A 14,301-nucleotide genomic window follows, 5' to 3' on the forward strand; every position below is an offset into this window, starting at 1 on the left:
GCTCAGTTACGTTGAGCAACACTTCGAAGGAACAAGGAATAACACTGCTCTGTGTAAATGAATTATATTTAGTACTGATTTTGAGAAATTATTAAGAAGCTTGCTCTGATCTGGTTGTTTTTTTCAAGCACAGTTATGCTTTTTCCCTTTGCAGGGAAGAAAATGTGTGCGAGGATTGCAGACCGCGTACTCAAAGTTCTCTCTGATCTTCTTGGCCACGAGAATCATGAGGTACTGTGCAGCAAACTTTGGGTTAAGGAAAAAGTGGAAAGGAAAATTCAAGTTAAGACGTGCAAAAAACATGTATATGAGAAGGAAATTAACTTTGTTTGTTAATTAAGTTGCTTGACATTTTCCTAAAATTCACAGTCGTGTTAATTTGATGTTCCTGGACAGTGATCTTTCTGGACATAATTATGTCTTCCTTTAACAGCTATTGATAGCCAGAAAGGAAAGTCTCCTAGATTCCTAGTTATCATGCAAACCATGTGCATTTTTGGTTGTTGTTTCTGATGCTATTTAGATATCATCTCTTACCAAATCCTCTCAGGTTTGAACAATGTGTGGTGTAGGACATGCAAAATATTAGGTACAAAGAAGCAAAACTGCTTCTGGTTTAAGGAACATTATAAGAAAACAGTGACAATTGAGCCCTGGTATCTTACTGTCCACCACTTTGTTTAACCTGCCACTTTACTGTTTTGTGGTTGGAGTTTTTCTTTCTCCAGACACACTTGCATCCTGGATGCAAGTCCCAGAAATGATAATTTATATCTACCTAATGTTTTCAACACATGGCTGATAAAATTGTCTTTTATATAAAGCCCTGCTTTAGCTGTCTCTGCAGAGATACGCTTCTTTTAACCATGGGATAGAATTCAAGGGAGGAGAAAATGCAAACAAAGATTCGATGAAGTTGATATGGTAGAGAGGCAGAATCTTGGGCAGAATGCTCTAGATTGACTCCTTTATGATAGTGTGAGGTGTCTTGGGACGTCTGGTTAAAGCACAATATAAACCCTGGGTGCTCGTGGTTGTATCCAGTGATGGAATCATCAGGGTTTGTTTATTATACTTAAACTGAAAGTAAGTTTCCTTGAAGTGTTAGCTTCAGTTTTTATAAATCCATTGGAGGATGTAGATCGGTTCTTTACTACTGTTTTAATAAAAGATGAAACTTGTCATACTGTTTCGCCGGTACCTTAGAATGACCTTGACATTTCTCTTAAAAAGTGCATTCTTATGACATAGTTTGCACCAGTGCAACTGACAGAAGTTTTGTGCTTGAAGTCGAAGGTTCAAGGCAGTGCTCTTGAGTGCCTGGAGAGCTTTTAGAGTAGCTGTGGGATCCTTCACTTGTCTTTCCTTGCTTCCTCTGCTCACAGCCTAGCTCACTTGCTCCTTTTGCCAAGGTGTAAGCAGAGGATGACTGGAGATCTTAGTGCTCCAACAAGTAACTGGCGAGCACAAATTAGGTCACATAAGTGCTAGCATACAATTAGTTAGACAGATCTACTGGTTTTCACTGTCCATATGACAAAGTATTTTTGCTGCTGCTGAGGGACAGTAACGGGCAGCAGAGTGGGAGGATGTTCTGTGCTGCTACAGCTTTTATCATCCTGCTTAAGGCTACAGCACATGAAGCCTGTCTGCATTTGTGCTGACACAGTCTTGTCCCAGTTTTTTGTCCTTTCCTATTTTTTTGTACTGTCACAAGTGCTTGTCAGAAACTGACTTTTTTCCTGCTTTCCTCTCTCTCTTTTTTTTTTTTTCCTCGGTGGCAGTGGATTGGGTCAATTTGCAAGAATACATTTTCAAAAAGGGAGGAGAGAAAGTCAGAACACAGTAGTACTGGTTTAGATAAACTGTAGCACAGTGTACTTATGTCCTGTAAAGAAAATCAGTGCTTACCATGTGGGAATTCTTGCAAGTGTAGGCTAGCTTGATTAAACTCTCTAAACACAGTTATCCTGCTCCTTCACTCTTAAATGTTGACTGTAGACTACTTGGCTGAATGTCAGAGTTTTTCTTAGTGATCCAACTACTGGCCAATATTTCTTCTTCTTAGATACAACCGTATGTGAATGGAGCACTCTATAGCATTCTCGCTATCCCTTCAGTCCGAGAAGAAGCCAGAGCAATGGTAAGCAGTACTACTTTTTATAGCACAGGAGTCAACTCATATACTGAAGATGGCACACATGTGAGTACATGTCAGGTGGTGTGTGGCAGGATTGTGAGGTCGGAAGCATGGTATTTTGAGGACATCCACAGGAGGCCCTCCACTTTCGATATACAAGCAGGTATAAATGTATTGAACATTTTTGCCATATTTGCTGGGTTTTTTTCCCAGAGGAGAAGTCACAGCAGCGCAAAGGATTCTTTCTAGATTATAAATTGAAGGTATTATTTTAGAACACCGTTGTCCATGTAGCATTTTGTAGCCTGAAGGTGGCCCACATGCTTTCATCTAACCTTCTATTTCCTCCCCACTGTAAACTTGTTCACCAGGAAAAAGCCAGTAAGGGAATGTCTTCCTCTTGCTACCGTTTTTCCTGCCTGGTCTAGATACGGTTATCTGGGGAGAGCAGGCAATTGGAATTGAAAGTGAGTCTAATGGTAACAAACATGCTTTGAGCTGGAGGAAACTGTTCCTTCCTTTGCACCTTAAGGACTGATCTAGAGAGTTACACAGACAAAACTGCTGTTACATGTTTTACTTAGGAGACCACAGGGCACTGGATGTCATCTTCAGTGATTAAAGGCACAACTTCAAGCCTGTAAGGACCACTGAGAAAGAAATTGAGTTTAGGAGAAGGCTGAAGGTGGTCTTGCTTTTGATTTTCCTTCTCTGAACCACACACAGTTGTCTGTGAATGCAAATTTGCCCTTTTCTGTTGACTGCTGTGTTGACAACTGAGTTGAGAAGGCAAAAGCAACAGATCTATTAAAAATTGCTGTTCATCACGAATACTTCCACATTTAAATCTAGAAGCAGTCCAGATAGTGTGTTTCTTTTCTTTTGGAAGTGTGTGGACACAAAGGAATGCTTAGAGTGGAGCACAGCGGTTTGTTTCACACTGCCTGTATTTTTCCCATGAAAACAATGACATTTTAGCTGACAGATCTGTCACTGTGGTCATGTGAAATACTAATCTTACAGTGTTTTCCACTCCATCCAGGGAATGGAAGAAATTCTACGCTGCTTTCTCAAGGAAGGAAATGCAGAGATGGTCCGACAGATTGAATTTATTATCAAGCAGCTCTATTCAGGTCAGAAGAACAAATGCAGCTATCTGAGCTGTAAATCTTCACAAAAGCTACAAGAAGGCTCATGTTTTTATTTGGCATTGAAACTCCCACAGAGTGACAGTAATGTGATGGTCTGAGAGGGGGTGAATGGCGAATGTCAGGATTTGATATGTTTTAAAACTGACTTTTGTGTTAAGAACATAAAGAAGGAATAATAGGCTGCATAGGTCTCAATCCTAGAGTTTGGGGACTGTAAACAAAATGACCTTGGCTGTCTTCATTCATACCAGTGGCCTCCTAGAGACCTCTAGAGACCAGTGTCAGCTGAAAATACGCAGGTGATACAATTTGTAAAGTGAAGTTTAGTAACTATGTCTGTCTCTGTCTCTCACTCTGTAGAGGAGTGTAGCTCTGCATTCTGAAGTGGCTCACTCTGAGCCCTCCATTTTTGAGAGCGTGTTGGTTGGTTGCAGGAGTCATAGGGGCTATGGTAATACAAAGTGTGAGAAGGTGGAATATTTGTTTTGTTTTCTGTTTCCTGTGGCTGGAAGGGAGGCGGAGGAAGGAGAAAGCAGATAATGAAAAAGATGAATTCTGATGAAGTTTTTCTGTATGGTGAAAGTAGAACAAGTCTGACTGCTTTCATCTAGGAAAAGACAGCATATCTTTGGTTCCTTTGCGAAGGAACAAATAGCATATTTAAGCACCGTGTTGCTACTGGGCATTATTTGTTCACCATGGTTACACAATCGCTCCTCTCCTACCTGTGAGAATGGCATTTTTAAGGAGGGAAACGTTAGATAGATTGGTGACAGAAAGTTGAGCGTAAGGGGTTTCAGGATAAGCCTGGATGCATTTTCCTGAGAGGTCAGTTTGTCCACGTGGTTGTTGGTATTTAACGTCATCGATCGTTTTTTGTTTGTTGCTGTTGATTTTTTTTGTACGGTGTTTTGGTGTTCTGTATCCCTCTGTATTGCACAGAAGTTAGAGTAAGAATTCTACACAAGTCTGTATTGTTATTTGTGAACAGTGTAGTAATGAAGTTCTGTAGAGAGAAGCAAATCTTTCACTAAAAGTTAGTTGAAAAATTGAAAACTTTGCAAGTGAACACTTAGATTCACACATCTCCTCAGAAAATATGCTGGGTCACCTCAGTGGGGTATGTGAGAAAAGTACCATTCCAGAGTGTTTCTGTTTCTGCCTTTTTTTCCTGGATACGAATTGATTTCTAGTGTGCCTTACAGGGGCAAACAATTCCAATAGATGTCCAGAAAAAAATGGCACATCTGTATGAGAAGCAAGCTGAATCATATTGCTGCAAAAGAGAGACAAGAATTAGAGATTCTGTTAAGCTGGACGTGTGCTCTGACACAGTTTCATTTTTCTTCTTACCAGAAGAGCCATTAAATGACAATATTGTGTCTGATGATGACGAGGAAGAAGAGGACGAGGAGGTAAGCCACGAAGTCCCTCTGAAACCTTTCAGAGAAATCCTTCATCCTCTGGACAGAATGTATTCTTATCTATAAGCCAGATCTTGTTTATGCCATTGAGTTGGTTTTGTTTGTTTTGCTGAAGTTCTGTTTAGTCACCAGGGTATATTAAACAAGAAAGATTGATCCGTTTCCATTATGTTTTCTCCATTTGAAGTCCTACTGTTTTATTTTGACACGTCTCCACCTCTGTGATAAATAGAGGATTATAAGGATTATACTTGCAATAGGTAAATAGATGAGTTAGTGTAGCAGTAGAAATCTCACTTTCAAGCAGATCAGTTAAAAAGAATAAAGGAAGCACGTGGTCCAGTATACCACCAGAATAGTTTATACAAAGATTGATCACTTTTTTTTTTAAGGTATCATCATCCGTGTGACACCTTCTTTGGCACTTAGAAATGTTGAAATATGTGCAATAAGTTGTATGTTGTGAGGGAAAACCATAATTCCACATTTGCAAAGAAGGGGAAAAAATGAAGATAGGAGGTATCAGAGATGGTACGATAGTGAAAACTGCTTAGCTGTATATCTCCAAGTCTTTTAATAAACATTTTTTATACTGATGACTTTACTTCAGCATTTTTTAAGAAGCTGACTGCTTAGGAGTAATAGGATCCCAGGTGTGGAAGCATGCAGTGTGTTTGGTTATTTCATGATCCCATAGCAAAGGAGGTCAGACTGCATTATCTACAATTGCTACGTCGCTGTAAGTGCATGGGAAGGAGGATTTGAAGAAGTGCTGTATGGGCAGCTACACTGGGAGCTGTGTCTGAATGCAGTCTATTGTATGGCACTTTGCAAGAAGTCTTTCATGAGAACCTTGGAATACTGTTTGAACCACATACATTCACACCAAAGAAGTCGGTGACATTGAGAGCTAGCGATCTCTACTAAACATTCTTATAATATAAATGTCAGTGGGGAACATTTTTACTGAAAACTGAGTTTACAGACAAAGAGTGAGGTTTTGGCCTGGACCGACAAAGAGTGCAGGTCCTGTGAAATTCTGCAAGCCTGTTGTGTCAGTGTTTGCCGACTTGTTGCACATTAATGCTAATGAACAGTGACAACCCTGTTACACTTCAAAAATTGCCCTGCTGCTGCAGGTTGTTGAGCATTTTTTGAACGTACTTTGAACCCGTTACGTTGTGAGAACAGAGAAAAATGTAAATATGTTGTAAAAGGTGTGGTGTGCTCACAGCCAGCACTGAGTGTAGCACTGTGCAGGATCCACCAATGTCCAGTAAAGCCTTGTAATCTCTTTTTCTTGTAATTATTATTTATTGCATTATTTAGCTTTTTTGCTGTGATACCTTCCCCTGATTTTAGAGCTATGTGGCACTTCTAGGTTTAGGGCTACGTGGAAGTTTTAGTTAGGTCAGTTCTCTCTCTTCTGAGTGGGTTCACTCAGATTGTTGTAATTGTTTCACCTCCTGCTGAAGTGAGTTTTCAATGATCTGTTCTTCCCATTCCTCCAACCCAAAATCGGTGCTTGATGTGCAGGTGGTCTTTCCAGGCATTAATATTAGAACTTCCCTTCATTCATTACACTGCTTAGCACGCTTTAACTGACATTCCAAGGCTTTGAGTGTCTTCAGTGTTTTGCAAGGATCCAAGGTTGTGATATTTTTCCCTTGAAGACTGGTACACATATTTGAAGGCTACTGTGATCTGTTGTGAAAGCACAGAGATAAGGAGGCTCTTCGTGAAAGCTGTGGCTTTGGATTGTATGGTAGTGTTGCGTGTTTTCATTGACTGATTGAATGATTTTTTTGCTGCTCTTGGGAAAGAAAAGATTTCTCTTATTCAGTTGTGTCCCCTGGACAAGTTGCTGCTACAGCCAAGGCTCTAGGTCAAATCAATTTGAGATGTGTTTTTACCACTGAACCATCATGTGATTATAAGAGGCCTCGGTCACTCCTTGTTTTACTCAAAAAATAACAATAGGCTTTTGAAACAAAGAAGTGCCTGATCTCATTTTTGCATTAGCTTTGCTATTATGTTCAAAAGAAAAACTCCGATTCAGGCAATTCTACAACTACTACCAATGTAATGTTGATTGTGGTGAGTTCTACAATCCTCATTGCTGCTGGGAGCTGTAATTCTGTTCTGTTACATGTAGGCCTGCTCTGTTAGTCTCTATATGTAGAAAACATAGTATGCAATCTGCGTGGCAGCAAAAGGATATATGAAACTCATAATGTTGTTGTGTTCTTAACTAAGCAAAGGAAGATTTGTTGTCTCCCTGCCTCAACGCTTGAGGCCCTTTTGTATTTTGGAAATGCTGAGAGTTATTGTTCTTTGGGGCCCTGTGATAACATCTGGTATTGTGATCTGACAGCAGAAAGTTTTGGAAGGCTTTGGCAGAAGTCTTGACTTGATGCAATGCTTAAAAACTACTGCAGACATACGTCAGTATATGGCCATATATTGACAATTTAGTGACATACATTCAGATGACCTGCTGGTATGTTGCTGATTTGCTCAGTACCAATTTTTGTGCCCTCACAACTTAAGAAACAACAAAATGAGTCTTTTATCCATTTTTTACCTCCTCTTTTATTGTTTCCAAGAGCATGCAAAGCATCTCCATGCTGTTGCTATTACCTTTCCTGGTTTCTTGTGTTGCTGTTTTTGTTTATTTCACTTTTGCCTGTGTCTAATTTAGAGTTGTTCAGTTCTTTTGGCTTTGAACAGATCCTGTGGTAATAACTGCTTTCTCCAGGCACCATAAATCATACCTTAGAGATCCAGCTAAGAGACATATGACCTCATAAGTACAGAAGGCCCAATACAAAAATGATGGGGGGAAAAGAAAACCTAGCTAACATCACTGCCACCACCTCCCCTCCCCATAAATACAAAACAAAAAAGAATTCATCAGTATGCAACTGAAATAGGACTGCTACTTTTTTTTTTTGTAAATAAAGAGTATTAATTTTTTTCATCGTGTGTTTATTAACATTATTGTTAGTTAGTGAAAAATAATTAACACAAAACTTTCCCTAAATAGTGGGATATTTGCTCTACAACTTGAACCTCATGGCAGTATTTGTGGGATTAATTACATCATGTTGGTTGATGATTGGACTAGATGATCTTAGAGGTTGTCTCCAACCTTAACAATTCTATGATTATGATGAAGGACTTTTCTTCCAGTATCTGCTGCAGTAGTGAACAGAGCACCAGTTGTGTTATATCAGCAATGGAGGGATGGTACATCTGTCAAAGCTTTTCTTCCAAACAGGGAGCCAGAGGAGGAGCACGTTCAGGTTCAGTTACCTGCTGTGTTAAGTAACATCAGGGAGCAAGGTTGGCAGGCAGATCCTTCCTGGAAACCAGAACCCAGAGTTCTCCAGGTGACAAAACGTGTCACCCAGCACAGGGGGTGAGGTGGGGCCTGGGGACACCAAGCCTATCTGTGGAGCAAAGTTAAATACAACGTGCAGGAGAAAGCTGGATGAAAGATCAGGGTGATGGCCTATCTTTATTGTGTAATGGGCAAGACTTCTGTCAAATATTCTGGAAGAAAACAATTTGCTGCTGATGCTGCATTGTCATGCTGTCTAAAAAACTCCCAGCAAACTATTTATGAAGCTCATCTTTGCAATTTTTTTTCTGTCTAAGCACAGTATATGTGCAGTGTTTCTGTTTTGTTTGATACAGATGGCTGTTGGACAGTTCACAGGTGTTTATCTGTGTTTTTTCACTGGCTGTCTTATTTCCCACACCTACCAACTTCTGAGCTGATTGTAGCATATCTTTCCTTGGGAGAGGAGGACAGATGGAACATTTCCCCCCAGGTCCTGTACAACCTTATCTTAACAATCTGGTATCTCAGTAGTGCTTACGAAAAACTTAATATTTAATCCATATATGAAAAATAATTATAGTTGTGGGGGAAGGGAGGGGAAGCCTCCAACGTGGCTGAGAAACAGCATCAGGTTATATTTTTCAGTCTGTACTGCATAACTAAGTTGGATGTATGACTAGATCTGTAAAAACTACACCCTCTAACTTCATAGCAGCTGCTTGTTAGGGATAGAGCATGGCATCTCTTCAGACTAGCATGGGGTGTCCTGCAACAGTGCTGAGTACTGAGATTTTCTTGAGCCTTTCTTAGGTCAAGGAATAATTATTTGAGGCTGGAAATGTGAAGGATGACAACTTTTGAAGCGCAAACTGTGCTTTCTGCTGTATAATTTTTGGAGGAAGGGGTTGACATTTCTTCTCTCAAGATTCTCTGGTTTCTGATTATATTAAAAGCTTAGCTGAGCTTGTATCTGGGTGCCTTTATGATAGAAATTAGCTGTACGTTACAACTTACATTTGCAGTACTAACAGTCATTCATCTGGAAAGTACATCATATCTACGTGACTACTGAAGTGAGAAGTAAATTAGAAATGAAAACTTCCTTGGAACATGTGCTCAAATAACGTGCACGTTGCTGTTGCAGGAGGACCATGACATCATGGAGGCTGACCTGGACAAAGATGAGGTTTTACAGCCTCAACTGGGAGAGCTTACAGGAGAAAAGCTGTTGACAACTGAATACTTGGGAGTGAGTACCACTTTCCACAATCCTGAACTAAGTGAAATTGCTGGATGAAGTGTTTAATTTCAGCAATTTCATTGCCTTCTAAGATCATTCTGTCTTCAATTTGTTGTCTTAAAGGATAGGTTCTACCTGCATAGCAGTCCACACCTTTCGCTGTTTTTCTTAGCTGTAGTTCAGAAGTAGTGTAAGTTTGAGAACGGTAGTTGCCCCTTCATGAGAGGTGGTCAGGCTGAAGCTTAATGAGAAGCTGAAGGCAGCCTTGGGGTTCTAGTGCTGGATCAGTGCCTGTGACACACAAAGTCAAGTGCTGAGCAAGTGAATGCTGGAATATTGCTGGTCTGGTTTTTATTTATTTATTTATTTATTTATTTAAGGTGAAAGATTAACCGTTACATCAGGCTTTATGCCAGAGCAAGTATCAAAAAGCCATTAAGTAAAAAAGCTTGAAGTTGGCATGAACGCCATTTATTATGCTGCGACAAGTTTGGGTTCAATGTGACTGCCTTCTGGATCTCAGAGTCCACAGTCTGGTTATGGTGGTGATGGAGAAGACCTGAGACAAGATGTCATGGAACAGTCCATAGTGATCCCAGGGAGTTATATGTCATGGCACTGAATCACAACTTATCTTCCAGTGTAGTATTTCTATAGAATGCCTTCAGTGGCTCCAGTTACCTTTCTTCCCACTCTTTGTTTTTTCCATTTCTTCATTACCTGCGTCTCAGATAATGACTCATACTCCAAAAACCAAGAGGAAGCTGTTTCCTGGTGTCCATCAGAGTATAGAAGAGCCTCTCCAGAGACCTGTGACGCCAGGTTATCACAGAACTGTATACCCAACGTAAGTTGAAACGCATGAGACAAAGTTGAATTCTTTAAAAAACATCTTAAAAAATGAACAAATGCTTCCCACTTCCAGATAAATAAAATCTCCATATTTGAAAGTGCATTGCCATTGTCATTCTTTAAAGATCCCTTCAAAATAGAACGGAAAATGCTGCAGGCAGAGAAACATCCGTTGGCTGACGTCACATAATTTAACAAGTTGAACAAATGTTTACTGATCAGTTTGATTTGAAGTTGCATTATGTTCCTTGTGTTCATAATCCTTTCTTCTTCTTGCAGTATATTCTGTTCGTAGCTGGTATGGGGTGTGTAAAATGCCTGGGATTGTATCAGCTCAGAATTCTGAAGGCTGTCCCATGTCATTCCTCTGCTGCTTTTTGCTTCCATGTTTGTATTTTCAATTTTTTTAAATACATTTCTTCCACGTTTTAGGCTGGAGGATCTATACAGACAGCAGAGGACTGATGTAGGCAGTAGTTGCACATGCACAGCTGAGTCTGACCTAAGCTTACTGTTGTGGATGGGGAGGGATTCCAACTTTATCCTGCCTGTGTCCGTTCCCACTACTATCTTGCAGTAGCATTCGAACAAGCCAGTGATCTGACTCGGAGCCCTCCTGGATCACCAGAAACACTTCTTCTCAACCGATATGTTTTTGTGGGGTTGGGTTATTTTGAGGTTGTTTTTTCTTTTGGCAGGAGTACAGTTCATGTAGGATTATATCGATTTATGTAACCGTGGTCTCAAAATGGACAAGCGTAGCATATGAGATTTGGGGATTAAAAATGTTCAGGAAATGTCTCAAAAAAAAAAAAAAGAATAGGGAAGGTGATGAAACACACATCCAAAGGTTCTCTTTCTGCCTTGGCTTTGGCAGAGCAGAATTTGTCTTGCGCAGTCTTGATTTTTTTTCTGACTGCTAGCCTGGAAAGAATGACCTCTGTTTGAGTACGGAGCCTACTTCTGCCTGCTGTAACCTGGATGCCCATTTGGAGTTTGCATCATTTCTCACAGTCATCAGCTTTTGCACCATCTCAACATCCAGAGCTTTTGCAAGCCCTCTTCCTGTATACTAAGTATGTGTGTGAGGAAAGCACCAGCTAGTTCATACAAGTTTGTATTAGTAGCATAGAGATTAGATAATCTTTTTTTTCTGTAGTCGTGCAAAACTGTGTGCCTTAGGAGTCTAAACTGGCTAATGCATGATTAAATACACAGTGCCACATCATCGTGGGGTCTGTGTTCAAGGTCCCACTTCCCCTGCGTGGTATTTTTCCCATAGCGGACTAGAAGGACTAGACTGATACTGCAGCAGAAGCTGTTAAGGTAGCCCTACTTAATGTTTTGTATATTTAGAAAGTATTAGAAAGTGTTTTTCGAGAGTAAATCTTAATTACTCCTGGAGTGTCTTGAGCATTACATTCCTGCCTTAGAAGTGGAGAGGAAAACAAGCACGTGAAGATGAAGTGACTTCCCAAAGGGAAATAACAGGTCAAATCAGGGGAAATAGTTTTTATTTCCTCATGCAATGTAGTGCATTGCAATGTACGTATCAGGAACAATGTCTAGAAATGATCAGATGCCTTTTTTAGCACCACCTACCCAGGCAATGTGTTTGCTTAACAGAATCCTGGGATTGCCCAAGTGATGCTGGTGCTGTGTTGTGTCCAAACATGAACACCTCCCCAGTTGCTGTAATGCAGCTTCAGGTCATTGCTAGGTGCAGAATAAAGCCACCTTTCTGCACATCTGTGTGCAAGAAAATGGCAGCAAATGAGCACTCTGAACTGGATCTTGTTCAGAAATGGATACACTTTGGTGGCTTTATTCCTTTCTAATTCTAATAAGAATTGACTCACTAGAATAAGAAATACTCTAATTGTCTTGCAAGAGCAAGACAATACAAGTAGTGAAATCTTACCTGCTTTAATTTAAAAGCAATATCTGAAGTTCGGTGTATTTCGTATTTTAAATGGGTTAGGTGGCTCACGTTCCCATCAGATGAAATGGTATAAAAAGTGTCACTTCCTACTCATGTGTAGCATATTTAGGAGCAATCCTAAGTAAATTAATCTGAGTTACCTGAAATGTTTGACTGTGCAGAAAAAATTTGCAAGGCTCAATGCAACATATTCCATCTTTAAAACATGATGAAAGAGAATGCTGTTAATGGAGATACTGTCATGCATCTCTGAGTTGTGGGTTCAAAAAAAGAAGCGGGGGGGGATTTCTGGTGCTGAATAGGAGTATTCACACAGAAAATCAATGCAGAAGAGCTGCTGCACATGGAGCTGATATTCCATGCTGTTTTTTCTCTGACTTCCCAGCACAGACAAGTCTCTGGTTATTTCAGATGAATTGTCATGGGATCCCTGTATGGACAAGCTCTTGCTTTATGGGGAGCCAGGAAATACTGCAAGGCTGCTTTTTTCCTTTCCCTCCTCTCCAAAGCCTCGCTGCTGAGATCACTGGAGGGGGACTGAGCTACTTAATATTCTGCTAGCTGTTTCCTTAGAAACTGGTTTAGCTGTGAAATCATTAACTGCCTCCTTGGAATGCTCCCTTTCTAACTAGAAATGCAGCCTAATTGCCTTAACCTGCTATTGAGCAGGGAAACTCTGCGTCTGCCCGTTTCTTTTCGTGGTTTTCACACCCTTCTCACTTCCCCTGGGTATTATTGCTTACAAACAAGCAATCTCGTTCCTTTTCTCATCTTCAGCTGCTTAGGTTTCTCATTGATCCACCTAACTTGGGAAACCTACGGTTCTACGTCCTGCCTCCTTTAAATGAGTGTTGTGTATTGCTCTCTATAAAGTGAAATCCTCGTCATATTCAGGAGCAAAACTTAAATGCATAAAAAAAGCTGAGAACTGGAGACCTCACAGGCCCACTGCTGCAGTATTTTTCTTTAAGTGTCATGCTGGTATTTTGGGTCCTCAGACTGTAAGGAGGTACAGTTTCCTTTCCTTGGCTCTTTATTGCTGTAGGAAAAAATGTTCCTTCCAAATACGTCCAACATCAGCTGGTCTGGGGAAGCTACAGTTGTGCAGTTCAATTATGGCCTTGGCACTAGTTTGCTACTATATGAAAAATACACACTTTAATGTCTTGTACTGCAGGCAATTTGAAGAAAATAGAACTTATGCTCAGCTAACTGCAAATATTCATCGCCCTGCCTTCTCCTTTCTCCTCCAGGCCAGAAAACGATACCGTGTCTTGTCACGACAGGGATGAAAAACCCCAGCCTCTGCTGAGTGGTTCTCCTCCTGTCTGTGCCAGGAGCAGCTCTGGCATTGCCGACCTCTGCGCTTCCTCATCGTGTAAGGAAATTGTTGGTGTTTGTCTTGACTGGGGGGCAGCATTTGGGGCCCAACGTGCATTGTAGATTTTTTAATAATTATTTTGAATGTAGCCATGGAGCATATCCTCTGACTGGGGCAGCCTGTGTGACCTTGGGACCGCATTCAGCTCCAGCTGAATGAACAGCTGCAGAAGGTGATGTGCGCCCAGCAGACACTAATGGTCTCCATTGCCTCGCTCCATCTCCATTCCTGTGGAAGGGCCAGGGATCAGACCCAGGGCTTCCAACACGCTAAGTGGATTTGCTTTCACTCCACGACGTCCTCTGCCTAGGGAAAGAGCCGCAGCCCAGATACAGTGCACTTCCCAACAGGCAAAGCCACTTACTTGATCAAATATACCCTTGTTTAGATCTAAATGAATTACTGTGTGCTGGCACCTGCGGGCTCCATTGGCCAGACCCCTGTATAAAAAGTCAAGGCAGCTGCAGTTATCTACTTCGTTTTGCAACCGCAGCCATAAAATCTTGTGGAGGATGGGAAGCTCTGTGCTGTGTAGCTGCATTGTGGGTGATGCTGCTAAAGATTCTGTCCTTGCAACTTACGCTGAAATCAGTGCACACTCAGCTGGACCTGAGAGCTCGGAAGCACGTGATGGAGTTTAAGAGGTTATAGGCTTCTGAAATACCTCTGATCTAATATCCACAGGATCGTGCAACTTCTGCTGTGACTGTTCCGACCTGTTTGCAGGGATTCACTATCGTTTCCAATTAGAGTTTTAAGGCAAAATGTTCTGCGAACTTAAATAAATGATGTTGCAGCACATCTAGTACAGAATTACCAATAAGT

The 14,301-nt window shown here is 40.9% G+C and overlaps 1 protein-coding gene across 15 annotated transcripts in view; it reads left to right on the forward strand.

The window, feature by feature from the left end:
- Nucleotides 1-14,301, forward strand: part of ARMC9 (armadillo repeat containing 9) — a 56,790-nt gene that overhangs the window by 29,854 nt on the left and 12,635 nt on the right. For all 15 annotated transcript variants that reach the window (XR_005862127.2, XR_005862130.2, XR_005862131.2 and 12 more), the window contains 7 exons: nucleotides 155-231; nucleotides 2,069-2,143; nucleotides 3,183-3,273; nucleotides 4,648-4,706; nucleotides 9,206-9,310; nucleotides 10,033-10,148; nucleotides 13,349-13,473. Coding sequence is in view for 4 of the 15 variants with exons in the window: in XM_040705669.2 (XP_040561603.1) it covers nucleotides 155-231; nucleotides 2,069-2,143; nucleotides 3,183-3,273; nucleotides 4,648-4,706; nucleotides 9,206-9,310; nucleotides 10,033-10,148; nucleotides 13,349-13,473 (648 nt within the window). In the remaining 11 variants the exon portion in view is untranslated. The remainder of the gene's footprint in view (nucleotides 1-154; nucleotides 232-2,068; nucleotides 2,144-3,182; nucleotides 3,274-4,647; nucleotides 4,707-9,205; nucleotides 9,311-10,032; nucleotides 10,149-13,348; nucleotides 13,474-14,301) is intronic.

The sequence above is a fragment of the Gallus gallus genome, chromosome 9 (assembly GCF_016699485.2).
Source record: "Gallus gallus isolate bGalGal1 chromosome 9, bGalGal1.mat.broiler.GRCg7b, whole genome shotgun sequence".
NCBI classification, from domain to species: Eukaryota; Metazoa; Chordata; class Aves; order Galliformes; family Phasianidae; genus Gallus; species Gallus gallus.